Here is a 27,091-nt window from a genome sequence, read left to right as displayed (position 1 = left end):
ACCCTTCACTCCTTCATCCTACATTTGGCAACCGATGACTATTCTATTTTGCGTTTGTTCAAGCTTACACTGAGCGGTAAAGTCAATCAACAACAGCCACCAACCAAACGCATCATATACACTATATACTTCCGCCACGCCCGAGTCCAACCTCACCTCATCAACTAATTCACAACAAATCTACCAAAAACATCCTCCTTGGCCTGTTCGCCTTGCTTGTTTTGTCGCTTGGCCCATCTTTCGAGAGCTGTTTTGTGCTGCATTTCGTCTGTTGCAGATCATCTACTTGTCACCTCATCCCGTGTCTACTCCCTTTAAGCCCCCTCGACCTCGCCTCGATCAAACATAGCTTCTTTCATTGAATTTTCCGACCGGTTCTCACCGTTTCACATCAACAACATCATCGCCATCGCTAATTGAGCTGGCTCAAGCTCTGCACGAGTTGCTGACACGAGATCTCTTGTCCTAGACGACGACGACGACCTCAAAGGTCGGGATGCCGTGTTAACAATGGACCCTAATATTCTTAACTTTTTTGCGGTACCCAACAACCAGACTCTGAACAATGTTGATCAAAGCAACCAGTCATCTCAGCAACAGCATGAACCATCACCATGGGGGCCAGCAGATTTAGAAAGTGGCATGGGTGCATCCCGCAATCAAGGAGCTTCATCTTTCGGTTTCCAGCCGACATCTACCTCTGACATCTCGTTCACCCAGCCACCCATGCAATCGACTTACACCGGCCCAAACAACTCCATACTACCTAATAGGGGACACCCGAGGAACAACCCACAACAACGAAGACGAGATGGACATGCACATGATAGAAAGCGCACCAAGGTCGATACCGATTCTGCGTTGGAATCTCTGGATTACTGGATCCGATTTGATGATGATGAAGCCGAAAAGGCAGGAAGTTACGAAATTGACTTTTCAAAGCGTTATGACCCCATGAGCAATGCCAACACTCACTACCGGTATGTTTACGCTATATCTTGATGAATCAGAGGCTGATCAGCGACAAAGTCCCGGATATGGATCGAGCTCGAATACACCAGGTCTTGGTACTGGAGTTTACGCAAACTCTCTCCCTTTTCAGGGTGCCGAGTATTTTGACGACAACGCTCTAGACAACGCCCTGTCTGATGAAGAAGAGGAAGGAATTGACTCGATGAGTTTGGAAGAGCACTTGTCAAAGATCGAGACCATGCCACCACCAGAAGTGCCACCTCGAGAGGGTCTTTACTCAACACCGCTCAGCTGGGAAAAGCCAGAGCCTGGCATTCGCATGGAACCGGATTTTGGAATGGGCAGTACCCAAGGAGCCATGAATTTGGGCTTCGGGCAGGCCATGTCTGGCATGGGCAATAACCAGGTTCTAAGTAATGAAGAACAACGGAGACTTCTTGCTATCGCAATGAATACTGGCCGAACGTCATCTAGCTTTATGCCAGCTACTGGATTCGGTTTGGGATTTGGTGCTGGTCTTGGTACAGGAATGTCCGACTTTAACAGCAACATTGAGTCACTGTTGGGTACACCGACTGGAGACCGCAGCCAGAAGCAGACACCTACACCTACCAATAGTTCAAAGGCACCTTCTCGAAACCAGGATATTAAGACGGAGAATTCGAGCGAGACTGGTCTCAGCTCGACTAGGCCAGGACTATCACGCACAAGCACCGCCACGTCCGATGTCAAAGGCAAAGAGAAGCTTAAGCTTGGGGACCGGACAGCTCATAACGACATTGAGCGAAAGTATCGAACGAATCTCAAAGACAAGATTGCTGAGCTCCGCGATGCTGTGCCAGCCCTCCACTCAATACCAGAGGACGGAGACAATAACGAGGCTGAAGGAGACTCACAACGAGCGCCCAAAGTGAGCAAGGTCAGTAGTAAACTGTAGTCTTTTGCAACATAGACGTAACGACTGACATTTCCCAGGGCACTGTTTTAACAAAGGCAACAGAGTATATCCAGCATTTAGAAAGGCGGAATAGGGCTATCATGAAGGAACATCAAGAGTTGGCCCGGCGCCTTCAGGCATTTGAACAACTTCTCAGCGCCTCGGCTCGACAACCGTTCTTGATGCCAAACCACAGCCGAACGCTCTTTGATCCAAGAGGTTTCTGCTAGAATAGACATGATGATTATTATGTTCCAAGCGTGTGGATACTGTACAAATATACCCCAGAGATGAATCGTGGTGTGTGTATACTACTCATCTTAGTTCCCGTATCGACCTTGATTCATGCTTCGCTTTGTGTTTTTTGTTAGTCGAAGCGCGTTGTGACTTGTTTTGTTGTATTCATTATCCGAATACGGTTTGGTGATATTCTCATAACACCCGCCTGCGGCTGGGGTCTCCATGGCAGCTTGCGGATCCAATCTTGTTTTCGTGAACGGTTGATTACCCTAAATATTGACTGTTTTGATAACAAACTGTCATGTTTTATTAACAACGACCAACAGCAGTAAACCATACATATGTATGTATGTATGAGCTCTTACATGCATTTAATTTCACCTGCAGGCGGTTGTGGCGTTACCTTTTCGATACCCCGGTCCATGAGCTATCACGCGCGAGTTTCTTTTGTTTTCACGCTGACCTGCAATAACACAATTGTAGGCCTAGCAACAACCTGCAGGTGGGTCGTGAAGCCGGACACAAAGACCGTTGCAGTTGCAGTCGCAATTATGAATCGTACTATACATTTTATACACATCAAGTCTATGGGTATGTTTACAAAGTCAATGTAGTACTGGTCATGATCGTAGCGCTTCAATGTCGTCAACCTCTTTCACCGCTTCGGTAGATAGAATGTAGGGTGAATCATGGTCTACGCAAACGCTGTCCTCGATTCGGACGCCCATGCCCCGAAAGGCGGCCGGCCATCGGTCATCATGAGGAACATAAACACCCGGCTCGATGGTAACGCAGTGGCCGCGGCGAAGGGTCTCGCGACGGCTGTATCCAGGGCAGTCATGCACGTCAAGACCGATATAGTGGCCGACATGGTGGGGGAAGAGCTGATCGATGTTGGCCATTGTGACTTCGAATCCAATAGCGCGCAGCTGGTCGACAAGTCCACGCGCGGTAACATTGTGAATGTCCTCTAGTGAGAGCTTGGAGTTTTCTCTGCACAGCGAGACACTTGATCGCTGCACGTTGAGGACGGCCTGGTATAGGTCGCGCTGGGCGGGGGTGAAGCGGCCAGAAGCCGGCCATGTGCGGGATATGTCAGTAATGTAGGTCCCGTATTCGCCGCCCGCATCGATGAGAATGAATTCATCCTCGTCGAATGTGCTGTTGTTCACCGTGTAGTGAATACAGTTTGCTCGTTCACCGCCAGCTACCACAGGGATGTAAGCCGGGCCCTCGCATCCATTGGCAGCGAAATTGTAGTCAAGAAACCAGTGCAGATCCTTCTCACGCTTCCAAGGCTGGCGCATTGCGTCTGTGATGACCCGCCCTGAGATCTGACCAGCAAGACGCATGTTGGCAACCTCTGCCTCACTCTTGACCACCCGAAGCTTATTCATAACAGAGTAGAGTGGTGTTCGGGTTGGTCGAGTATCTTTGCCAGAGATGAGCCGCCATAGCCAAGTCGCCGTGGCAGCAATGCCGCCTTTGGAGGGTGGTGAGTCTGCGTAGATAAGTTTGGCTCTGTCAAGCACCTTGGGTAGCAAGTGTTCCGCCTCGTAGATGGAATGCGCCTCGTCAGCGTTGAAGATATCTCTCGCAGCATCAACACCATTGCGATAGCCGTTCCACTGTTCCTCCCGAGCATTCTTGGGTTTGACAAACATGTGGAATATATAGTCGCCGTAGTTGGGACCCGTCTTTTGTATCACCGCAATAGCATCCCCTTCCATCCATCCTGTAAGATATAAAAAGTTGGACTCTTGTCGATAGGCGTGGAAGACGGCACCAGACTTGTACTGCAAAGATGCGGCATGCAGGACAGCAACACTTCCATCTGTCATGGAGTGCGCCAGAGCGGCTCGACGGTCGGCATATTCTTGTGCTGTGATACCCTGTGTGATTTCACCGGCTTTTAGGATATGAGGATGTGTCTCATGGACGGGCTGTCCGAATCGGAGCTCGGAGGCGGACACGGAAGCATATGTTCGGAGACGGGCCGGTATATTTGAAGGCAGCGTTGGTCTCGCTCTAAGACTTATTGTCGATATTTTTCTTGTCGAAGGAGCTCGGAGGGGTAGACGAGGATCAACGCTCCGGAACGGAGCTCGAGGGAGTCTCATTGCGGGATGATGGTTATGGATGGTCTGAGCAATTGAGCTTAAGCGTAAATCTTTTTCGGCAGAAACTGGAGCCTCTTGGATCAATTGAACATGCCAATGCCAATTTGCACTTAAAGCCTCTATGACCTAACTTTGTGATGACGACAGACTAAAAAATATGACCAGGATGAACCCGAGGCTAGACGCAAGACAGCGGGCAGAGGCAAGATTGAACAGGTGGATGTTTCAATGCGGTTCACGCACAAGGGTTGGTTACCGTGAAGTTAATAGGCAGACAAGCAATGCTTTTCTGCATAAAGTTGGTCTGTGTCGGTAATTTTTGATTCACTCATAGTGCATTCCTCCCTCACAAGAGTGTGTTTAATGGCCACCACGACGTAACGACACCACTGTCTTAGTCCTTGTTATTGTTCTCTCTGTGAATGTCTCGCGCAAAATCCCCGTCTTCGGTACGAGGCTGAAATTTACTGTCTGGTCTCGTCTCTGTATCCTAATTTCCCGGTTCTGGAGGCAGGATCCTCTCGTTGCTGGGTTAATAGACGGCAGGCCCGTGACATGGTGGTGTTTTTTTTGTAGTGGACAGCCCAGTAGGCCACAGAGGGCTTCCACTGAAGTACAGGGCCCCCGGCGGTCCCCGCTCTGCCGCACAGGAGAGGTATAGCGCTGTTGTGCCAAGCGCGACTTCTAGCAGAACACGCCTGGTTTGCTTTGGGTTTGGGTCGTGGAAGGTGCTAACTAAGGCCCTTGCTAAGTAATCAATACAAGTCATTTGTGACCCGTCCCTCACTTGGCTCGTTTCCCTCCATCCAAAGCAGACCCGACCCAGGACAGACTGGACCCGACCAAAAAGGTCTCCGACAAAAAAACAATTACGGCCGGTTTGTTGTTGTTCATCATTTGATCCATATTCGCCGGTCAATTCTTCCTCTTTCCTTATCTGCCTCCAATCTTGTCTAATGTCCTGATATCTTCTATTTCCCTCCCTGCCCTTTGACTCCCATTGTCTTTGTCTCTGGACGTGACAGGCTCCGCGTCGCGTGCTGTCAGAAGTCTCATCCTCCCAGCCCCTCCCAAGACTACTTACCACTACCACTACCCACGATCGACAACCGCCAATAGCAGGTCAACGCCCGTCACGTCACCTCTAACGTTCACTATCGACTTTTGTCGTCCTGCTTATACGCCCTCTGCTCTGGCTACTCACCCCCAGAGCAGTTCACAGGGCTTTATATGGCAACCATATCTCTATCACCAACACCTGGTCCCATATCGGCCATGTCTTCGAGACGGGGTCCGTTAACCAACAACCCGAATGTTGCCAACTCACCTCTCCGTGGGGTTTCTGCACTGGCTGGGTATGCTAAGCAGAAGCGCTCCTACGCTACCGTCCAGCGTGAGGAAACCTATGGCCAGCCGCCGCCTCTAAAGAAACAGGTCCTCGATAATGGCGTGCAGCGCCCGGTTCGATCACCAACCAGGTCAACCCGGACCCAGGTTCTGGTCCAACGCGGCACTACGCGTCCTTCGACAAAGGAAAGATCCTCCAGGACCGCCCCGACAAACGTAGCCCGTGATATGGATAATGAGAAGGAAGCATGGAAGAAACATCACCGTGCCAAGTTCCCCAAGATGGTTTTCTATTTCGAGAGCATACCCGATGACGTTCGTGCGAGGTTAACAAAGAAAGTCACCTATCTTGGTGCTGTATGTTGTCTCATAAAACCTGCATGGTACTTCACTGACATGTCTTTAGCAACAAGAACCTTTCTTCTCCATCTCAGTCACTCATGTCGTCACTACTAGATCAATTCCACCAGAGAGGCCGGAGGGACATCAGGAACAGGAACACAACCATCGCGATGACCACCACGAATCCGAAGAACAGCCCCAAACTATCAACCCGTCGTTATTGAATCGCAATACCGAAGCACGAAGGAAACTTCTGTCCGAGTTCCGCAACGCTCCCGCAAGGACGCAGCAAATTGACGACCCCACGAAGCGAACTAGAGGAACCAGGAACAATGATGTGTTACACAAGGCTCGTGAGATGGGCAAGAAGATCTGGTCCTTGGAAAAGTTCCAGAACATGTTGTCTGTTCTGCTCGAAGTTGAGACGAGCCATGCCTCGTATAGCTCGAGATCCGCAAGCACTCGAAGTCATTATGGCAATCCCCGAGAGCCCAACCTGCTCCAGCTGTTGCATAATGAACGTGTGAATGGACCTTCAGACCGTGATCCAACCGCTGTTCATCGCGAGTTGACCTATTTCAAGGGTCCTCATATCTATGTGTGGGATATGGATGAGAAGAACAAGCCTATCATGGTTCGTGAGTACCCCAAGGTTACGAACAAGTCAGATGGAGAGTGGCCTCAGTTCCGAAGTGTTGGAAACGGTAGATGTCCCTTTGTGGAAGATCACGATGTCCCCGATAAGGACCACCGTCGGCAACGAGAGCAAGAAAAGGCTCGACAAGCCAAGCGAGAGGAAGCCGCTCATGCCATTAAGCCGCCTCAGGTTTCAATGCCGAAGCCGGTGACAGGAAAGCGAACTATCGCCGAGATGGAAGAGGGCCAGAACAGGATTCGTGGTGCAACACCCACCGATGTATTCAACCCGGTCAAGGTGGCCATGTCGAAGCAGGTGGATGTGCGACCTCAAAATGCATTCACAAGCCGTGCTGCCGCTGGTCGTCTTTTTGCTGGCGAGCCCGTCGCATCCGGCGTGCAACCATCAAACATTACTTCTGCTATTCGCTCGCAGATGATCTCCTCGACATCTGGTGTCAACGGTGCCAAGGCTGGAACCAGCAAAGAAGTTCACGGTCTTCAGAGAAAGGTGCTGCAGAAGGCTGCTCCTGCTTCGTTTGATGTGAGCTCGCGTCGCCTAGCTGAAGTGTCAATGGATGTTGCGTCTAGTCGATCAACAACGATGGGTCGACACACGTCACGACCCGCTGAGGTGCAAGAGGAGGAAGCTCAAAAGACTGAGCGAAGGACACAGTCCCAACCACTTAAGAGTAAAAAGGACCTCAAGCCCGGTTACTGCGAGAACTGCCAGGACAAGTTCCGCGATTTTGACGAGGTAAGCAAACCAACTTGGTATTATTGAACTTGATAACTGACCTTAACAGCACATTCTATCACGAAAACACCGAAAGTTTGCTGAGAACGACGACAACTGGATTGAACTTGATTCTCTCCTATCACAGATCAAGAGGATGCCAAAGTACGCACCCGGATCTGACGAGGAGGAAGCATGGTAATGAATATCCATACTATAATACGATATACGGCCTCTCCACCACCTCATTCCCATCTCAAACATGCCGTGGCCTCGCAGCTTATGGATCATGACAACCATCCTCACAAAAACCAACCTTTATGAAGTCCATTTGGCGTACCTCCTTGAGATTCCTACCCACACGCTGTATACAATCAACAAAAAAGATACCTCCTGAATTTGGTTAACTTTGTGCTACCTGGCGGCAATTGAAGGCAGTCTTTCGGTTAGAGATGTCTCTGTGTTCTTTATTTTCGCTTTCTTATCCCTTATAAGCATGAATTGTATGCAACGGCGCAGAGCGGCATGGTGTCTTTCTTTCTGGCTGGTTTACCCCACGGTCTTTTCGGCCATTTCATTTGTGTTGCAATTGGTCTGCATGCATTGTACGGTGCAATACTGGGGCGTTCGTCTAGGTCCATTTCGAGAAGGGTGGTCAGGGCAGATGTTTGAGATGGGATTGATGAGGGTTGTACAAAGCTTGGGGCATGAGAGCGGAAGAATTTTATCGCAACAGCGTGAAAGCAACAGCGATTACCATATGATTACGGCCAAAAAGGTCTTATGTAGATACGTGTTTGGGACATGTATATGTACCGATATGTTAGACAACATGACATACTTGAACAAACCTGCAGTTTCCGTTTATGTTACGTGTAAAACGAGTTGGCCTTTGTTATGAAATAGTCAGGGTCAATAGCTGAAGTCCTGAGGACCTCCCTGTTGTAGACAAGTGTATCAGAGCTACTTCATGCCTCATTTCGTTATATGCGTGGCGTTTTTTGGCTGCAGTAGTTTGCTGGGAGGTAACAATTATGTGTATGCACATGCATGTTATGTGATTCTATCCCTCACCGTGTTTCGGAAGAACTTTCAACGGTTTTTGTCTCCAATTGTCTTTTCCGCTGTTATTTGTTATCCTGAACTTGGACTCTCTTCGTTGCTGTCAAGTCTTGCAAGGCCCTCTCCATTGTCATATGCTCAAGTAGAGCTGGCCACTTCGACCACCTATCCGTAACTCTTACAAGGCCTGAGAAGGTAACGGAAAGACTATCATTGTTTAATAGAGTTGGGGAACAGGCTTAATAAAGTAAGTGTGTTCAAAAATACTCCTGCTCCTTCCTGGCTTAGACATTGGTTCACTGAAGTGAACCACACACTGGCTACGTTCTCTAGCTTCAGACAAATTCTGACGAGACAAAGTTGATAGAATTCAGGTACACGTCTAGAAGCCATTACCACCTACCTAAGCCTTCCTTATACTCAATCTTGCTTTGCACTAGCTCGAACCATCCCACGATGCACCTCAAGGCTTCGGCACACGCAGATTCCACGCTGGACACCTGGACACGACTACAGAACCTCAAAAAAGGAAAAGAAAAGATTATTCTCGACGGAAACAGCCTCGATATTGCCTCTCTCGTCGCAGTCGCTCGCTACGGCATCGAGCCCGAAATCAGCAAGGACGAGGACCTCGCTCGCCGCATCAACCTGAGCGTAGATGCCCTCGCCGAGTACCTATCCCACAAATATGTGGTATACGGCGTCAACACGGGTTTTGGAGGGAGCGCAGATGTTAGGACTGACGACTGGTTAGAGAACCAGATCGGTGTTCTTCAGCATACGCAGAGTGCCATAATCACTTCTTCGGATAAGAACCTTGGTGGGAACTCGGAGAGGGAGCCTTCTCATGTTATGCCTCCTAAGTGGGTTCGAGGTGCTATACTTGCTCGTGCGAATCAGAATATGCGAGGGCAAAGCTCTGTTCGACTAGAGGTGTTGGAGAGACTGATTAAGCTTCTTCATCATGATATAACTCCCCTGGTTCCTATTCGAGGCACCATCTCGGCATCTGGGGATCTTATGCCCATGTCTTACATTGCTGGTGCCGTCACGGGAAACCCAGATATCTTTGTTCAGGTTGGCAAGGGTACATCGGCCAAAGTGATGCCCTCGGACAAAGCTCTTCAGCAGAATGGTCTATCACCAAGTGGCCTTGGCCCGAAGGAAGCTCTTGGTCTCATCAACGGGACCGCGCCCTCCGTTTCTCTTGCGAGTCTTGTCTTGCACGAATCGCAGCAACTTACACTTCTGGCTCAGGTCTTGACAGCATTCACGGCTGAGTCTATGGGCGGTAATGTTGAGTGGACGGCCCCCTTTATCCACGCAGTACGACCGCACCCTGGGCAGATCGAAGCGGCAGCCAACATTAGGAGTTTCCTTCAGGGCTCCGAGTTTGTGGTAGGCTTGGAGAATCGCAAGAGGACAGGAGATGGACTCTGGCAGGATCGCTACTCAACTCGCACAAGCCCCCAATGGATCGGACCCTATCTGGAGGATCTGCTCCTTGCGCAGAGACAAATCACTGTGGAACTCAATTCTACGTCAGACAATCCCTTGGTTGATGCTACGGAAAAGGATAGAAAAGTAGTCGGCGAAGTCTATTCAGGTGGTAATTTCCAGGCTGTTGCTGTTACTTCTGCCATGGACAAGACACGGCTTGCGCTGCAGATGATAGGCCGTATGCTCTTCTCCCAGGTCAGCGAAATGATCAACCCTTGCACCAACAACGGCCTCGAGGCCAACCTCAATGTCAGCGACAAAGAGAACTTTACCATGAAAGGCATCGACGTAAACATGTCAGCTTACATGTCCGAGCTGGCAGCTCTGGCCCATCCGGTTTCGTCGCATGTCATGTCTGCTGAGATGCACAATCAGGGAATCAACTCACTCGCTCTACTCTCGGCTCGTCGAACTATGGAGGCTGCAGACCTTGTTGCGCACATGTGCGCTTGCCACATCTACGTTTCGTGCCAGGCAGTCGAACTTCGGGCGACTCATCGACTCTTTTTGGAGACTCTTCACGACAAGATTAAAGCAAAGGATGGGCCTTTCCATGTATTTCGTTTGAACAAGTCTGCTCTCAAAGATCTCGGAGAAAAGGTTCTTGCAGTGGTTGAGAAGGCGTGGTATGACCATAATGCTGGTTGCTGGAAAGATCGAATCGTTCCAACAGTCGATGCAGCCATGGCACCTGTTACGCAATATCTGACATCCGAAGAGATGGACTGTCCGATGTCCAGTCTCGCAGTATTCCGTGGAGAACTACACAAATATATCGTCGAGGTTGCATCTTCGATATTCTATCCCAACATGGCGATTCGTCCTGTCGATGTAGCTACCAAGTTGGGTGATGGGACTGCTCCGTTGTACGCGTGGATTCGTTCGAAGCTGGGAGTCCCTACGCAGTGTGGCATCGATGATGATCCTTTGTACAACGCACAGAAGGGTCTCCCAACTGAGGGTAAAAAGACTATTGGGAGCTGGGTGAGCATTGTGTATGAGAGTTTGAAGGATGATATGATGGATGTTGTCATGGAGGGTGTTGCAACTGATCGCTCAGGGCCAAAGACAGAAGAGCAGTACGAAAGTCTTTGCCGGGGTCTAAAAGAAAGTGACTAAACGAACAAGAGTATTGTTTCGTTTGACAGGCCGCAGGGTATTAGAAAAGTTGGCTGCTGGAAATATGAGATACAGTTAGACAGTTTATGCTGCGTAGACCAGATTCTATAGGTTGTTTATTTTTGTCCGCTAAGGCTAAGAGGACGGCTTCTGCTACCTATCAGAAAAGTCAATTGAAAGGTAGAAAAAAGCAAAATAAATTACATGATTAAAAAGCTTGAGGAGTCATGATGAAGACGTAACTCTCTATGAGGGTGTACAGTGCATGGGCCTCAAACACTGTGCTGTCATAAGCAACCTTAGGCTCCAGTTTCACAACAATAAGATATCAGAAAACTCACCACCAACAAACATATTTCCACCAAACTGGAAAACAGAAAAGCCTTGAATCTATTAAATTATCATCATATTCGAACAAAATGTCGGAAACACCAAAAGATCAGGGGCCCTCATCCCCCTCACCTTCACCGTCACCTTCCGCTGCCTCACCAATGCCTCTCGCCGACAATGAAGTAGCAGGCAGCGGCGCCTCATCACCAAATCTGCCACTCACCATGTCGGCGTCAGTAGTACTGGCCGACCTACCAAGAGATGCAACGGCCGCGCTCGAAGCCGCAGGAAGTTTCAAGACCGACAAGATCGTGGTGCGATTTAAACCCGTCGGGTCTGCGCCGTTGTTGGCCCAAGATGTATGCAAGATCAGTGCCACGAGACGTTTTGAAGAGGTTGTGAGATACTTGAGGAAGAAGTTGAGGTGTAAAGAGACGGACAGTGTCTTTTTGTACGTCAATAGTGCGTTTGCGCCGTCTTTGGATGAAGTTGTTGGTAATTTACATCAGGTGAGTACTACAAGGCATTTACACACCGGATCGACTAGTCCTAATCTTCTCAGTGCTTCAAAAACTCACACGGTCAACTTGTTGTTGCTTACTCTCTAACACCTGCTTTTGGATGAGGCCAACGAGGTCAATTTCTTCTATCTTTGCGATGATGGAAAGTACCAAAAAGCTATATCATCTAATTAACCCAAACTCCGAGCTATGCAACCTCTATATCTTGTCCAGTTCACCAATACGACATGCTTCCTCCACAAGCAACTCTAAGGGTATCAATACTTCTACTTTACGAATCCTTTACCGCCTTGGTAAAACTCTCGAGTTCCTCTGCTGAAATTGGGTACGTGTGCTCGGGGCCAGGGTACTGACGGGATTTGACATCGTCGCGATACGCCTCGATGGCTCTCAAACTCTCGCCCCAGACATCACCGTACTTCTTGACAAACTTGGGGAGGAATCTTCCAGGAGGGAAGTTTCCAATCATGTCGACCTGCACAAGGACTTGACCAGAGGTACCGTTACCAGCACCAATACCGATCGTGGGAACAGAGAGCTTCTCGGTGATGAGCGCGGCCACCTCGGCAGGAACAGCTTCAACAACCATAGCAAAGCAGCCAGCTTCTTGAAGAGCAAGGGCATCCTCGAGGATGCTCATAGCACCGCTACTTGTCTTGCCCTGGACGCGGAAGCCACCAAGAGCGTTCTGTCGCTGAGGGGTCAAACCGATATGGCCAAGAACGGGAATACCAGCAGTGGTGATTTTCTTGATGGTGGGAGCCATCTCCTTTCCACCCTCAAGCTTGACACCTTGAACACGACCTTCCTTGATAAAACGGATGGCAGTCGCAAGAGCCTGGTCAGGGCTTATCTCATATGTACCCATGGGCAGGTCGCCGACCTGGCGGGGTTAGTTAGTTAATGACTTGCATATGTGAGAGCAGGGGTCCATCCTTACAGTGAAAGCGGATTTAGTGGCTCTCGCAACCGACCGGCAGTGCAGCAGCATCTCCTCCATGATAACTTCACTTGTGTCTTCCATACCAAGGGCAACCATGGCAAGACTATCACCGACAAGAATGATGTCCATGCCTGCATGATCGGCAACATGACCACTGGGGAAATCATGAGCTGTCATGACAGTGATGGGATCACCCTTGCGGTGCATGGAGCGAAGGGTTCCGACAGTGACCTTCTTGCGCTGGGCAGCCGGAGGCGCACCCATGGGAGAGTGTGAACTATACCGGGACTGCGCCACACCTCGGATGATGAGGGGCCGAACGGAGCTGCCGAGGGACCGGATCGCCGGCCGATAGGACGACACGGGCATCCGGGATAGGAAAGAGGTGCAAGACCTCATGGTAGGATTGATAAGGGATGACATGAGGGATAGGAGTGGGTCTTTGTGATGTGTGGTGTTGGTGAGGAAAAGAAAGGTGTCGCGTGCGCAACTTTGTCAAGTTTTTAAGTTGGGACTGACAGAGGTTGAAGTAGCTTGTAGGCAAATTCCAGACCGACAGAAAGTATAGCTCAAGGAGGTTATGATGGAGGTTTTTGATTGGGAAAAAATTATAGAAAGAAATATTTGTTCAGTTGAGTTTATCTTGTGATAGCAAAGATAAAGAATTAGTTTGAAAAGTCGGGGGAAGCAGCGGTTTTATTCATGTCTGAACCATGATGAACCCTACGTTGTATATTTGAGTATCTTTGGTGTTTTTTCTCAGCACCCCTGGACACTTTTGGGACTGTGCCCCACGCATTCGGTTTCTGAAGGCAGTTTGTTCTAGTCAGCAAATAGAAGTTGATATTTAATATGGGCTAGACCCTTTAAAGTTAAGAAAAGGGACCGAGCAAATGTTGAGCCGCCAGTTTCTTTGGAGGGTTATCCTTGTAGATGGCGGTCTAGAAGGGGAGTATGGATTTGGACAAGTTGAATTTACTGTTTACTGAGTTATTGGAACCAAAGGAAAAGAAAAAGTCACTAGTTAAACCTGAACCGAGGTTGTTCTTGAGATGGTGGGAGGAGATATAACGGCTGCGATTGAGTTCGTGGTTTGTACCCGAGGAATTGGAAATGGAGGGGGCCTTAACGATGCATGAATGCCGAATACGCATGCGAGAACCGAGGGCATGTAATTTACGAACTGAAGTATATCAGATGCCGTCATGCTTTAACCCTGTCTACTTTCTGCATGTAATATACTATGTACAGAGTAGTTGAGGGGATATTCAGTCATGCTTCAATTAATACACAGTATATGCTGGACTGTCTGCCTACTGAACTTCCCGTCTTTGGCTTTCAATCCCTTTGTTTCACGTGTGACACCGACAAGGAAACTTCCACCATCATTAATAATATACTCATAATCATCTGTTGTGTAGCCTCATAGGTCATTCGCTGAATCTGTATGACAGTATAAACCAATAAACACACAGAGCTTAACATGGCAACACAAGATTCAAAAACTGAATTCAATAGACACTGACTCAATAAAGCCAGCAGCTGTTTCAGTCTCCAACATTGTTTCATGCCACAAAAACAAACCTGGAAAGACACGCCGTCGATCACCCCTCCTGGTTGCAGCACTACTACCTATCCCTTATCGATAACAGTTGGTTAGGTACCGTTAGTCAGTGGAATGAGGTCAACTTAGCGGCACCTGCCGTGCTGCACGACGGCTTATCACCGTCGTCCACATCATACCTGTGACATCCTCGTGACTTTGGGCCCAACTTCCATCTTCCATTTATCCCTCCAGCAATACCGTACTTGACTTGACAACACCACTCTCCTATACCATCAACTTCGGAACATACCAAGTATTCCATCAAGCTTTCTCCCCAGTACTTCACCCGTCTACTCGCCGAGTGTCGTTCATCGCGCCGGCTCCGGAACCCTTTGGATACCCTTCATAACCCGACATCGGAAACTACTCCTAACCGCCCATCATGAGTAGCCCTCGTCGTAGAATAGAGACAGATGTGAGTCTTTTATATGGCGCCGAAACTGTTGAAGCATCGCAACTAACACGAAGTCTCAACAGGTCATGAAGTGCGTTGTCTCTGGGTGATCAACGATGTCGTTCTAGCGCTAACATGTCTACAGGATGTACGGACCTCAACTCAACCGCCCAGTTACATACTGACAAGAACAGGCTCATGAGCGACTATGAAGTCACACTTGTTAACGACAATAGTAAGCGTGCCTTTAAAATGTTGATGTTGACCCCGCTAACAGCTACCAGTGTATGCCCCTCCTCACCCCTGGTAACTTCCAGCGATTCCCTGACCGATACTCTCAGGCAAGAGTTCTATGTTAGGTTTAAGGGACCGGCTGAAAGTGAGTTGAAGCAACAATATTGATATCGTACAACAGCATTGACATTGTGAAGCTCCATTCGAAGGCGGAACATGGAAGGTCCATGTTGAGCTGCCCGACACGTACCCTTACAAGTCTCCAAGCATTGGATTTGTCAATCGCATCTTCCATCCTAACATCGACGAGTTGTAGTTTACCCAAGTGGCCCTACCAGTAATAGTTCTGCTCAGCTAACAGTTTCAGGTCTGGCTCAGTGTGCTTGGATGTCATTAACCAAACTTGGTCGCCCATGTTTGATATGATCAACATTTTCGAGGTCTTCCTCCCCCAACTTCTGCGATACCCCAACCCGACCGACCCTCTCAACGGCGAAGCAGCAGCCTTGCTGATAAGAGAACCCAAGAGCTACGATGCTAAAGTCAAAGGTATGCAAGGACAGACCTTTGGACGAGATACATATACTCACTATACCAGAATACGTCCAGAAATACGCCTCTAAGGAAGCCGCAGACGAAGCCGGAGCCGAGAGCGAAGATGACGACGAGCTATCCTCAGTTGCCAGCTTTGGCGACGACGACGACGAGCCAGCAGGCCAGATGGATGATGTATAAGTCATCCTACTCGAAGTTTGACTTGGGCGAGCGTTTCGATTCACATAATGGCGTCATGGGATCAATGGGCGGGCTAGGAGCTATCATGGGACGGAGTTGCAGCAGACACCGCGAAGGCTTGGACTCGGATCGCATTTTGTTTCGTGGTATTGGGAATGCTGCACATTTCCTCACTTGTATCCCGCGGAGGAAAGCTGGACGGGATCGTGTACTGGATGATATGATTTGGTCAATAGTGTAGCAGCCGGGGCCGTTAATAACACTTGGACAACCCATTCACTAACTCTACCGGGAGATTCTGCAGCAGGGACAAATATGATATTCAAATTCATTCTGTAACCTGGGTTGCGCCCGGGTATCATATCTAGTAGTAAATGCACGTAAACCAAACGCCTTGCCATGCTATCTTAATCTGAATCATAATCCACCAAACCTGTTGGGGCTATCGTCTCCGTTGCTTTCGCTTGTGCCTTGGTTGGTGGTTCTGAAGTATGCGACTCAGCTTCTTGTACTGGCCGTTTCCGCTTCACGCCAGGTAATCTGGCCGGTCCCTTCATCTCACTTCGCCCATCATTCAAGAAAGGATCCTTGGCAGCACGAGTATTTCCCATGAGTTCCGATACAAACGCCTCTTTCCTCTTCGAAACCTCCTTGTCGGCTTTGAGCCTACTCCCACTCTTTGAATCGACGGGTTTCCTCTTACCCTCTTCAGTCTTGAACAATGGTTTCAACAAAGCTCGATCTTGACCATCGTCCACAGGCCCAAAGTCAACAAGAGCTGCGCGACGAGCATCCTCTTCTGTCCCAGGCATGATATCAATGCCAAGACTCATGCGATCCTGCAGATCTCCCGTCGCCTTTGCATCGCGCTCGCGTTCCTTGCGCCCCACCCTAAAAGCCTTCCGTAGTTTCTGATTCTGCGTATACGGGTCATCCCAGTGTTTCGCCGACGCTTCAAGAAGCTCGTCTATACGCAGCGTCGCATTCACGAGCTGCTCCCTGTCCTCGATTGTCTTCTCCAGACTCGCAAAGGCGTTGTTCCTAAGCGCCTCACGCTCCTGGTCCGTCATTATAACATTATCTCCCTCGCGCGGCACATCTTCGCCTGTATCCCGCTTCGCGCCGCCCGCGACGACCACATACGCCGTATTCTTGGGATCAGTGCGTATCTCGATCTCGCCGCCGCATTCGACGTGCTTGAACCGAAAACTCCATATAGGCGTAGAGAAGTAGCTACCGACGCGGCGCTTCTGGGCATTAAAGCGGACGCCCTGGCCTATGATCGTGGGCTTCGGACAGGTGCTGCACCAGACTGCGTAGGGGAGTTCGAAACGGACTGTCAGGGAACCTGGTTTGGAGGCGCGGGCGCCGAGGGGGTGTTTTTTGTGGAGGGCGTTGGCGGAGATTGTGCCTTCGACGTCGGGGGGGACGTAGCGTCCCATGTTGAAGCCCTGCATGGCTGCGGTTGTTGGGGCTCGTGGCCGGTGTTGTTGGATGTAAGGATGTTGGTGGGAAGATGGTGATGGTTGAAGGAAGGGTATTTTTGGCGGCCGAGGTACGTCACTGCTTAGTGGGGTTCGTTTGGTGTAAGTCGATATCCCAACCTATAGGTACCTAGGTAGGCTGGATGTTGCTAATAGTAATAGAGCAGTTTTATAATTTACATATTTGGATATGATTGGAATAAGAAACAGAAATTTGAGGGCGATGATATTGATATAGTAAGAGACAAAGTTTACGATAATAGAGTTATGTTATATGCGTCTGAGGTCATTTTTCTCAAAACTCTATCATGGCAACTATCCAGACTTGACATGAAGTTTACAACATTTGGGAGATCAACACTCTAGTACTCAGTCCTTGCAACTTCCTCAGTTCCCCTCCTTGCCAAGCTTCCCGATAACCGGCTCCAAAAGGATAGGCAGATACTCAGCAGCATCCTGACCAAAGGCAAAATCTCCAGGCTTAACCTTGTACATTTCCTCCTCATTCTCGGCCTCTGGATTGATGACTGCGATGCGTGCACCTCTGTGCCTGGCCTTTTCGATAAAGCCTGCGGCAGGATAGACTTTGGCCGACGTGCCAATGACAAGCATCAAATCCTGGGTAAATTAGCTGGTGAATATCTCGCTTATCTGAACGGAGGTGACTCACAACTTTATCCTTCCAGAGCCAGCTTGTGATGCCAGTTATCATGTCTTCATCCAAGTTCTCTCCAAACCACACAACGGCAGGTCGTTGCAAGCCCGTCTTACACTCGGGGCATTTGGGGATCTCATCACGAGGAATTGGAGCCAGAGGGCTGTTGGCGTCGAGAAGAGGAAATGGTTTACCGGGCTCAACATCCTCGGATGCCTGCGCTATGGCAGGGAAGAAGGGATCCTTGTAGTTGCCTCGTTCGATCCATGAGCATTTGTCGTTGTTGCACTTGATGTCAAATAGAGAGCCATGCAGAGTACGAAGTTGCTCCGGGGGATGGTTTGCTCTTGGAGAGATGTCTGGGAATCTAATTAGCATACACTAAAGGTAAACTACAACTAACTTGATACTTACTGTCGACATTCTGAGTCAGGCACAGAAAGTCCTCGTTCTTCTCGGCAAGCTTCGCCAAAGCGTAATGCGCAGGATTCGGCTGAGCACGCAACGCCATATGACGTCTGTAGCCATAAAACATCCAGACAAGACCAGGATCATCGTTGAAGGCGCGAAGGGTAGCGAGAGAAGTAGCATCGTGGTTCCTCCAGAGACCACCAGCACCTCGAAATGTGGGAAGACCGGATGAAGCTGAGAGACCAGCACCGCAGAGGGCGAGGATACGCTTGCTGGAGCGGAGGGCCTCATGGAAGGCGTCTACGTCGTTGTGGGGAGCCATGGCTGTGAAGAAGCGAATAGTTGTTGGTGATTTGCGTGAAGAGGTGATTGTAGATGATAGATGGCGAGGTGTAGTTGCAAGTACTCTCATTTTATATGTACCTGTTGGTGTAAGTTGGGATTACATCTTGAGAATGTGGGCATTGCAGGGGTTAGAAGTAGACTACTGCTCTACAGGGGAGTTGTGTCGTTCGCCGTGAGATATGATTGGATCATTGTGTAGGCAACAAACCCAAAGTCTCAACGATGGCTGTTGTAAGGGAATTGAGAATCCGCTTATACTACCATAAGTAGCATGAGTTATCATGATTGGTGAGATAAGTATTCATGCCAACATATGTCCGTCGGTCGGTGTCAGTACTCCGTAGAAGAAGGAAGCCTAGTCCCAGAACTCGAACTCGCACATACATTGATATAGGTACAAGATAAACAAAGGAAATGCCAAAACACATAGATAATAGTAGACCTGGGTAGGTAGGGATAGAAGTATTGCCTTTAGAAACAGTTTACACATATAAAGCAGGTAAGTTGGTTATTCCCAAGTCCTAAGTTCTGGGATAGGCCTTATGGATTTTTATAAATTTACCTACTGATGTAGGCTAAACGCTTATTTAATAGCATAAACTGACTTGCTGGCTTTGTGGTTGAATCTATTTGCCTGAATTCCCCTTCTACTTCTTCCTGCTGCGTGTTTCCACTATGAATCTCAACAAAGGAAACACCTCTCTCTCTAGGCGTAGTCGTTCGCACTGTTCGTGACCTCCTTGGCCAGGACACAGACGTAGCTTGATGTCGTTCATGCCAATAATCTTTAACTTCGCTTCAAGTTTGGCGACCGTGTGACGCAAATCACCGTCGGGCTCTTGGTTGTCATCATCTTGTTGGCCTTTGAGATAGAGCTGATAGTCTTTGACTGCTTCTCCAGGTTCATCCCTCGTGTTTTCTTCCCGGACTACGATGTCGCACCGTTGTAGGGCATCGAATGTGCTCGTCAGCTTGGGAATCTTGATAATTGCAAGATGTAGCTTTTGGCAAGCAGCCACATCTGAGAAGACAATGTGTCGGATGTTTGAAACCGCAAGGTCGCGGTCTTCAGCGCTCAAAGCACACCACATGTCTAGCTCATATCGATAATCGAATACGAGATGTTGGCTATCAGTGGCCGCTATTTCGCTCTCCTTCCGCTTGTACAAATTCAAAGTTTGTTCTTTCGTTGGGGGCTCGACGTCAAGCCAGGATTCTCCGGTAAGGAATTTCTCGCTCATCTCGAGGGACATGAGAAAGGGCTTCGTGCGGAAGAAGATTTCCTTTCCCAATCGGCGGAATCTACGGCATGTTGAGTTTATTCTGAGCCAGTCTTCTCGGTGGACGTCCTGGTCTGCGAAAACGTCTGGGCTAAATAGAGGAAAGGCCTGTCAGCCTTATCGATCATACCGGCGGCCATCTTTCAGTTAGGAAGTATATTCCCATACCGGGAGTGCCCAGCAGCGTAGTAATTAAACCGTGGGAGTTGGAGACATTCGTCGATCCAGAGAGGCGTTTCACGGTTCATTGCATGTTCCAAGATCATGATAAGGAGCTCGTCGCTGAGACCGCCAGGCTTCGACATTTGGACGATTCCGTTATATCGATATTGTAGATATTTGGCTCACAAACTAGGTACTAATACAAGTAGCTCGAGACTTGGTTGATGGATGCCTAGTAGAATGAAGAGCATTGGAGGAAGAAGAAACAGATAATGTGCACAGTTCAACTCGTGTAAGGTACTAAGGTACTATTCTCTTGTCTCTTCTACTAACTCGACAGTAAGTCATTGCCAACAAAGATTACAATATAATTAAAATGAAAGGCCTGTAAGAAATCAATAGGCAAGCATTATGAGATGGGTCTTCTTACCTTGATGTCTTTCTTGTGGAAATAGATTACATAAGGTTCATGATGCAAGCTGCAGCACGATTGCATCAACCGAGCTGACATCATTCGTCATCTGAATCCAACCCCCCATAGCTATATCAACATTGTAAGGCCTCAGTTCAACTAAACTCAACACCAACACTTGCCATACCTATCATATCTACACAGTAAATATGGCTCTCCCTCCTAAATTCGCCGGGCAGAAGCTCCAATTCGCTCACCCTCCCGCCTCAGACTCAGGCGTCGCCCACACAACTCACACCCTCGAGTTCTACCTCGACTACTGCTGTCCCTTCTCAGCCAAGATCTTCCGCACCCTCCGCTCCGACGTGATCCCCGCCATCAAATCCAACGAACACTGGGCCTCGAGCCTCACCTTTATCTTCCGCCAGCAGGTCCAGCCATGGCACCCTTCGTCAACCCTGATGCACGAGGCCGGCCTGGCAGTCTTGCGTCTCGCACCTGAGCGCTTCTGGGACTTTAGCGCAGCGCTGTTTGACGAGCAAAAGGCATTTTTTGACGTATCCGTCGTCAACGAGACCCGCAATGATACTTATCGTCGTCTGGCAAAGATTGCGGCAAAATCGGGCATTGATGAGAATAAAGTGTACGAGCTGCTTGTGATTCCTGACAAGGCGGGGGATGATGGAGCGTTGAATGCGGGGAATCAGGTCACCAACGACCTCAAGGTTATCACCAAGATGAACCGTCTGGTTGGTGTGCATGTTACGCCTACTGCTGTGTTTGACGGTGTGGTTCAGGATGTTAGCTCTGGTTGGAACAAGGACCAGTGGGTTGAGTGGTTGCAAAAGAACGTTGTTTGACTGCCATTGGAGGGCAACAAACGTACGAGCCATAAGCTCTGATAGTAAAGAGCTGTACATACAACACAATTGAAGTTGTCACCATCTGTCCGTATTAGTAGCTCCCACGGTGATAATGTCTTACTAGCCCTGTGTGAAAGTAGCACTTTCTCCCCCACCAAGTTAGAATGGACTCATTTTTGACGACATGCTCATGAGCCTCTCATAAAGATAACGCTTACATATCAATCACAATGCTTCAACTAAGAATGATAATACCACGGCTACGGCCAACTCAATTGGCTTCACTCACCCGCCAAGCAACACCCATACAATCCTCAGCCCTTCCTCGAAGTTTCCGCCGCTCACTTCAGAAATCTCTACAGCAAGCTCAATTGCGATGCTACGCAGCGAAACCCACAGCTGCTCCCACAAAATCTACCAAGATTGAAGATGAGCTGAAGAGACAAGCTAGAGCTGTAGCCAAGGGAGGCAAAGAATTCGGTGCGTGTTTTTTCTCTGCTTGTTGCAGCACTTACTAACTCACGTTCTAGAACTACCAGAGAAACTCATCATATACCATGGCGGTACAGGTCGTATCACATTCATGGCCATGCTCAAAATAACGACACTCTTCCTTGGCGCATTCTTCTGCTTCATTGTAGCACCGAGCTATGTCAAGGCTGAAAAGCCTGAGTGGGTTACCGCAAGCAGTACGTCCACCTCACTCTCACTCTCACTCTCACATCCAATGACTAACAAAATCAGTCGTTCTCTGCGGCATCGTCCCCATCTTCTTCGTCGCGTACATAACCTCCCCCTTCGTGACACACATCCACATCCACATCCCGCCATACGCCCGGACTTCGCGCGCCCTTCTGGAACGCTTCGTCAAGGCACTCCCACCGTCCACGCCTCTAACCCTGACCACCATGAGCGCCATCTCCAAGCCTCGCTACAGCAGCATTCAGGCCGGCGACCTGAGCCCTGTACGACGCCGCCTCGGCCTCATCAACTACGTGCGTGACACCAAGGAGGAGAACGCTAAGCGCAGCTGGTATATGTTCCGTGCCGTTGGCAAGTTCTACATCCAGGACAAGAAGCCGCAGGCGAGGGTGCGGTATCAGAAGAAGACGGACAAGGTTGATGGTTGGATTTGGGACTCCATCAAGGAGCGTGTTGACAATAGGGCCCTCAAGGCTGCGTCACCCTACAAAGGGGATCCCACTGTTTGAGCTAGTCGCTGGGTAACAGCATACTTGGCTTGTATCAGACAGCCAAGGGGGGATTCATAACCCTTGGCACTATCGTATGTGAACCCCGACATAGATGGAAACTTGAAACGTACATGGCGTGTCACAGCTCCATGCCTTTTCAGATGACCATAATTAGGAGACATATCACCAATGGGGAAAAGTAAACGACAAAGCTTGCGAACAAAGCGCCATACACACGCAACAATAGTATTCCTGTGTTGCAATCGATAAATATATCTAAAATCCTTACTCCGTTCCGTTTTCCTGTGTTCCCAATGCTCCGTCCGAAGCGTTCCAAGTCGTCAATCACGTAGACAAATATTGGTACATGGGGTCCTGCCTGTCCTACCAAAACGCACCTCGTGAACTTCGTCCCGTGTACTACTTCCGGGTCCGAGTATCCAAAGCTTCCGTCATAGCTCGTTATATGCCCTTATTGATCCATCCAGCCAATGTATCCAACCGGGTTTTGTACAATATACAAGCCCCCTGCCGTTTGCGGGGCCTCCAAATTATGTCAATATCGACACAAAATTTCCAAGAATCTTCATATCAACAAGTGTTGTGGGACTTGAGAGCCTCGTTTGTTCGGCCAGAAAATCCACAAGTGACGCAGCACTTATGGGCAGTTTTGGCACAGAACTCTTTGCCGGATTGCGGCTTGCCTAATAAGAACCAGCCTCAAGAGCATTCAGCCTCAGCAGGTGATAGCTCCCTCGGCAACAGCCTTTTTCTATCAGTGTCTCTTCATCACTGCCACACCGTCGTAGTCCCAGCCTCGCTTCAATCCACCCTCGTAAACACTTGCAACCGATTCTTGCCACATGGCTGGCGTGACAAAGTTGGGCACGGGAGCAGCTGTGTATTGAGGTGGAGATAGTTGATTCGATCCAGTTGGCATTGTTGCTTGGACAGCCTGGATGTCCTGGATAGTGGGAACTTCCGTTGCACCTGAGGACGACGCGTTAAGAGGGCTCGTGTGAGGTGGGGTAGTGCTGGATTGTGTATGGGAGGCAGGCGTACCAAATGTGGTGTTCCATTGTCTGTTCACAAAGTTAGCAGCGCGTAAGGAAGACAAGAGATCATGCAACTTACTCAAATAGTCGAGATGGATTCCATCCTGGCTGATCCGCCATTGATAGGCTCTGGGGCATACCGGGACCTTGTGTTCCTTGCGACATCATGACGAGCGACTGTACAGCTGGGGAGTCACTTTTGCTGTCCATCGGGCCGGCTGATATAGGAGGTGTGATGGGGTGGTTGATATAACTGACATGTTGGGCACCGTGTGTATCCAAGTGCTGGTCTATGGAGCCTGTCCGGTGAATGACTGGCCTGAAAGGCTCGGAACCACGAGGGGGGCTGGAATGGGTAGATGGGTGAGGGCTGCCGTAGGGAAAGCTTGGCTTCAAGACAAACGGTTTTCGAACATCTGCTGAAAACGCCTCTCGGAGCGCGTTGATCTGCTTTTCCAACTCGGGCATCGACCAGGACTCCATCACCTTTTCCAGGACCCGCATATGCCTCGTAAAGTATTCACGAGCATCACTGTTGAACTCGGGATCGGGTGAAACAATGGCAACCTATCAGACGGGGGTCAGTACAAGCTCGGGGCATACAGGTCGGAAGACGTACCAGGTGAATGACGATGCAGGAGAGGCCAGCATAGAGAGAAAAGCTGAAGCCTCGTTGCATACACTGAAGTCCCGTAAGTCCAAAAGTGTTGAGTGTTGCCTCCTGCACACGGCACAGGGCTTTGGAAGAGCTGTAGCAAATCATCATGTGGCGCTTCCATTGGCCGTCGTTGGAATTGGGGTCAAGGAACGACAGGATAGGTCGATGGAAGAGAATCTGAGCCAGGTAGAAGTACCCGTGCATGTTTCCGATAAAGTGTGAAGGGATCCATGGAGGTGATCCATCCTGTGGGAAGGAAATAGCCAGGTCCGGGGGAAGCTCTGCCAACCAGGTGTTAAAGCTTTGTCCCAGCTGCTGGAACTCAGGGTCGACACCCCAATCTTTTCGTCTTCGAAGTCTCGTATACACTTTGCTCATCGCAGATACTGTTCGCACAACCTGGGAGAAGTAGCTAAAGTTGCGCGATGTGTGATATTCCGATTCTTCGCATCCGGGAACTGGCCGCGAAGCTGTGAAATCAACAGTGTTAAGTTTGACGGCGTGGTCATGTCGGCCTTAAAATATTAGTTGACAATACAATATTGGCTAGCTCAATTTCACTCACCTTGAGGAGCGCCAACCATAACCTCACACACAAAGATCGTCTGCCAAATGCGCTTTCGGAGCTGGCACTCAGCAGGTGTAAATTCACAAGCAATACCTGCTTGGTGATCCTCGTGGTGTTCGTCCAAACCCAGATCTTTGCCCATTTGAACACACTGTACAACAGTCATCCAAGAGCGATAGTAGTAACCTCGCTTAGGAGCAGCTTCGCGAGCCTTGAGAATCATAAGCAAGGCTTGAAGAGTGCTCAATCGAGGAACATCCATGAAAGAATCGGCGTGTCCTGGAATTGGTCAGTTTTCAACATTCATACTAGCCACGTACAGTTTCAGACAGTACTCACGGGAAGCAAGGGCAAGCCATTGTTGACCTTCGGTCGGTTCCTCAGCCAGTCGTCCTCCCATGGCAAAAATCGCTTCCAGAATCAATGGAGAAATCGCTTCTCGGTCCGTATTCCATTGTTGATAAAAAACAGTCTTGCAAAGTACGGGCACGTAGGGGTGAACATGCGTAAAGTAAAGATCGAAATAGCTTAGTGCTGTTTCGTCATCTGGCATCAGCTCAGGTGGAATACGAATCTTGTGACCAGGCGCAGGCATCATCGGAGGAAGAGCACCCGGGAAATCATCCGCTTCTTCAACAGCTGGTTGCTCTTCATGTCTGAAAGATGCTTTGTTCCTAAGATATGGAGCTATACAAATATTAGCAAACGCAGGTTTTGGGCAACCTGTGAAGTCCTACCTGTGCCGGTTTCGTTGACCTTGAGCGTTCCCAGAAGGTCCGCGAGATCGTGATGTTGGTAGTCACCAGGGGAAGAATATGCTTCGGGAGAAGGTTGCTGTTGAGCACCGGGAGGTGGTGGCGGCTGGTGCATGGGAGGAGTGGGAAACACATTCTGGCCTGCATACTGGTGGTCCATGAAGAATTCCAGAGGTGCAACAGCGCCGTAGTGCATCCCCGGCTGCTGAGACGTGTCGTACGAAACATGCTGATATGAGGCGTTCGCATCGGGGTAAACCTGTTGAGGTTGCGTGCCATACATAGCAGCTGGCGAAAGTTTGGCGCCTGGGTTCATAACTTGATGCTGCATAGGCATTTGTTGATATTGTTCGGAGCCCATGGGCGAAGTTTCATAAGTCGGCGAGTCGATGGCTCCATCGAAACCGTTGGTTCGTACACAGTGAAGCTTGAGACGTATGCAAGCCGAGCAAGGCCAGGTATTTGTTGTTGCGGCATCACATTTAATTTTCCGTCTTCGGCAGCCTTCGCAAGCTCTCATAACTATACCAAGTTTTAGCATTCAATTGCGACACAGGTTCGACCTCTAGTTGCAGGAAAAACATACCTTTCAACCGCTTGTGGCGGTTGTGCTCATCAACGAACACATAGTCTACACCGATATGTTAGCTACTGCTGGGCATCGCATGTACAAGTCGCAGTGAATAGTGACGTACTCTTTTGAGTCTCGCGCTGCGTATATTGCTGCGGCGCAAACGAAAAGGAATTCATTTGGGATTGTTGAGGTAGAATTGGTCGAACAGAAGGATCTTCGTTGGACATGATACGGTATAGTGTATTGTAGTTGAGGTTTTGCGCCTCTACGAGCGTCGAATCGTTACGATTACAGCGGTCAACATGAAATCGTGCGTAGAAACGAGTCAACAGAGATCAGTCGTAGTGATACAAAGTCGAACAGGTGGTGTGTAGAGTAGAGTGGAGGTAATCGGGATTGAAGTTGTCGCGCAAGACGAGGAGAATCGCGGGGTGGAGGGAGGCTCGTGGGGACAAGTCGTGACAGCAGGTGACAAAAGCAACGACAGATGGGATGATGAGCGACAATGGGCTGCCCAGGTGGTGCGACGTGTATATGCGGATGAAAAGATCGTGCAGATAGAAGCGTAGGGAGGCGAAAGAGAGAAAAAACAGCAGTGACAAAGATATGTACGAAAGCTAGACCAGCTAAAAAGACGTATTATCAAATTGGCTGGGGCGTGTCGGGGTAGGGCACTGTAAGTACTCTTGAGTTGAAGCTTGGGTCAAGTAGAGTACGGTACGGATAGAGGAGTTTAGAGTGAACCACAGAGCCGGGTGTTTGGGGCCACTAGGAGCGGCCTTGAGTTTTGACTTTGTCTTGTTTTGTCTTGTCTTGTCTGGCTGGCTCTCACAGGGCAGGGCGGCAGCAAGCGTAGCGCACTGGGCATGGGCATGAACATGGGCAAGGGTGTGTAAGATCAA

The 27,091-nt window shown here is 49.3% G+C and overlaps 13 protein-coding genes across 13 annotated transcripts; 7 read left to right on the top strand and 6 right to left on the bottom strand.

The window, feature by feature from the left end:
* Positions 1-510: 510 nt before the first annotated feature.
* FGSG_09308 (uncharacterized protein) lies at positions 511-2,139 on the top strand (the record flags this gene model as incomplete). Its single annotated transcript, XM_011330151.1, has 3 exons — positions 511-980; positions 1,030-1,891; positions 1,948-2,139. 3 exons carry the CDS (start codon positions 511-513, stop codon positions 2,137-2,139), a joined length of 1,524 nt encoding a protein of 507 aa, XP_011328453.1.
* Positions 2,140-2,648: 509 nt separating this feature from the next.
* On the bottom strand, positions 2,649-4,427 carry FGSG_09309 (uncharacterized protein). The gene has a single exon (XM_011330150.1). It carries the CDS (start codon positions 4,267-4,269, stop codon positions 2,770-2,772), a length of 1,500 nt encoding a protein of 499 aa, XP_011328452.1. The 5' UTR covers positions 4,270-4,427; the 3' UTR covers positions 2,649-2,769.
* Positions 4,428-5,544: 1,117 nt separating this feature from the next.
* On the top strand, positions 5,545-7,532 carry FGSG_09310 (uncharacterized protein; the record flags this gene model as incomplete). Its single annotated transcript, XM_011330149.1, has 3 exons — positions 5,545-5,973; positions 6,023-7,351; positions 7,401-7,532. The coding sequence occupies 3 exons, from the start codon at positions 5,545-5,547 to the stop codon at positions 7,530-7,532; spliced, it is 1,890 nt and encodes a 629-aa protein (XP_011328451.1).
* Positions 7,533-8,848: 1,316 nt separating this feature from the next.
* On the top strand, positions 8,849-11,011 carry FGSG_09311 (uncharacterized protein; the record flags this gene model as incomplete). The annotated part of the gene is made up of 1 exon (XM_011330148.1): positions 8,849-11,011. The coding sequence occupies one exon, from the start codon at positions 8,849-8,851 to the stop codon at positions 11,009-11,011; it is 2,163 nt and encodes a 720-aa protein (XP_011328450.1).
* Positions 11,012-11,430: 419 nt separating this feature from the next.
* Positions 11,431-11,966, top strand: FGSG_13550 (uncharacterized protein; the record flags this gene model as incomplete). Its single annotated transcript, XM_011330147.1, is given in 3 exon segments — positions 11,431-11,792; positions 11,805-11,850; positions 11,904-11,966. The coding sequence occupies 3 exon segments, from the start codon at positions 11,431-11,433 to the stop codon at positions 11,964-11,966; spliced, it is 471 nt and encodes a 156-aa protein (XP_011328449.1).
* Positions 11,967-12,021: 55 nt separating this feature from the next.
* On the bottom strand, positions 12,022-13,438 carry FGSG_09312 (3-methyl-2-oxobutanoate hydroxymethyltransferase). Its single transcript, XM_011330146.1, has 2 exons — positions 12,803-13,438; positions 12,022-12,745 (listed from the first exon to the last, which is right to left on the bottom strand). The coding sequence occupies exons 1-2, from the start codon at positions 13,226-13,228 to the stop codon at positions 12,134-12,136; spliced, it is 1,038 nt and encodes a 345-aa protein (XP_011328448.1). The 5' UTR covers positions 13,229-13,438; the 3' UTR covers positions 12,022-12,133.
* A 1,502-nt stretch (positions 13,439-14,940) lies between these two features.
* On the top strand, positions 14,941-16,029 carry FGSG_09313 (uncharacterized protein; the record flags this gene model as incomplete). Its single annotated transcript, XM_011330145.1, has 5 exons — positions 14,941-15,040; positions 15,083-15,184; positions 15,237-15,351; positions 15,407-15,588; positions 15,638-16,029. 5 exons carry the CDS (start codon positions 14,941-14,943, stop codon positions 15,772-15,774), a joined length of 636 nt encoding a protein of 211 aa, XP_011328447.1. The 3' UTR covers positions 15,775-16,029.
* A 48-nt stretch (positions 16,030-16,077) lies between these two features.
* On the bottom strand, positions 16,078-17,231 carry FGSG_13551 (uncharacterized protein; the record flags this gene model as incomplete). Its single annotated transcript, XM_011330144.1, has 1 exon — positions 16,078-17,231. The coding sequence occupies one exon, from the start codon at positions 17,229-17,231 to the stop codon at positions 16,182-16,184; it is 1,050 nt and encodes a 349-aa protein (XP_011328446.1). The 3' UTR covers positions 16,078-16,181.
* Positions 17,232-17,645: 414 nt separating this feature from the next.
* On the bottom strand, positions 17,646-18,646 carry FGSG_13552 (uncharacterized protein; the record flags this gene model as incomplete). The annotated part of the gene is made up of 3 exons (XM_011330143.1): positions 17,646-17,876; positions 17,929-18,272; positions 18,328-18,646. The coding sequence occupies 3 exons, from the start codon at positions 18,644-18,646 to the stop codon at positions 17,646-17,648; spliced, it is 894 nt and encodes a 297-aa protein (XP_011328445.1).
* A 670-nt stretch (positions 18,647-19,316) lies between these two features.
* On the bottom strand, positions 19,317-20,254 carry FGSG_09315 (uncharacterized protein; the record flags this gene model as incomplete). The annotated part of the gene is made up of 2 exons (XM_011330142.1): positions 19,317-19,971; positions 20,118-20,254. The coding sequence occupies 2 exons, from the start codon at positions 20,252-20,254 to the stop codon at positions 19,317-19,319; spliced, it is 792 nt and encodes a 263-aa protein (XP_011328444.1).
* A 402-nt stretch (positions 20,255-20,656) lies between these two features.
* Positions 20,657-21,471, top strand: FGSG_09316 (uncharacterized protein). Its single transcript, XM_011330141.1, has one exon. It carries the CDS (start codon positions 20,733-20,735, stop codon positions 21,381-21,383), a length of 651 nt encoding a protein of 216 aa, XP_011328443.1. The 5' UTR covers positions 20,657-20,732; the 3' UTR covers positions 21,384-21,471.
* A 145-nt stretch (positions 21,472-21,616) lies between these two features.
* Positions 21,617-22,597, top strand: FGSG_09317 (uncharacterized protein; the record flags this gene model as incomplete). Its single annotated transcript, XM_011330140.1, has 3 exons — positions 21,617-21,866; positions 21,917-22,075; positions 22,131-22,597. 3 exons carry the CDS (start codon positions 21,617-21,619, stop codon positions 22,595-22,597), a joined length of 876 nt encoding a protein of 291 aa, XP_011328442.1.
* Positions 22,598-23,354: 757 nt separating this feature from the next.
* Positions 23,355-26,416, bottom strand: FGSG_09318 (uncharacterized protein; the record flags this gene model as incomplete). Its single annotated transcript, XM_011330139.1, has 9 exons — positions 23,355-23,569; positions 23,642-23,661; positions 23,714-24,201; positions 24,254-24,762; positions 24,858-25,139; positions 25,200-25,547; positions 25,598-26,137; positions 26,202-26,246; positions 26,311-26,416. 9 exons carry the CDS (start codon positions 26,414-26,416, stop codon positions 23,355-23,357), a joined length of 2,553 nt encoding a protein of 850 aa, XP_011328441.1.
* Positions 26,417-27,091: the final 675 nt, after the last annotated feature.

This window comes from Fusarium graminearum, chromosome 4, assembly GCF_000240135.3.
Source record: "Fusarium graminearum PH-1 chromosome 4, whole genome shotgun sequence".
NCBI classification, from domain to species: Eukaryota; Fungi; Ascomycota; class Sordariomycetes; order Hypocreales; family Nectriaceae; genus Fusarium; species Fusarium graminearum.
Note: the sequence above shows the minus strand (reverse complement) of the source record. Positions and strands in the feature narration are given on the sequence as shown.

Excerpts from the sequence above, each read along its gene's own strand:
- FGSG_09309 (XM_011330150.1), bottom strand. The coding sequence starts at position 4,269 with ATGAGACTCCCTCGAGCTCCGTTCCGGAGCGTTGATCCTCGTCTACCC.
- FGSG_09312 (XM_011330146.1), bottom strand. The coding sequence starts at position 13,228 with ATGTCATCCCTTATCAATCCTACCATGAGGTCTTGCACCTCTTTCCTA. Across the intron at positions 12,746-12,802 it reads CCACTAAATCCGCTTTCACT|GTCGGCGACCTGCCCATGGG; the intron begins GTAAGGATGGAC and ends TAACCCCGCCAG.
- FGSG_09316 (XM_011330141.1), top strand. The coding sequence starts at position 20,733 with ATGGCTCTCCCTCCTAAATTCGCCGGGCAGAAGCTCCAATTCGCTCAC.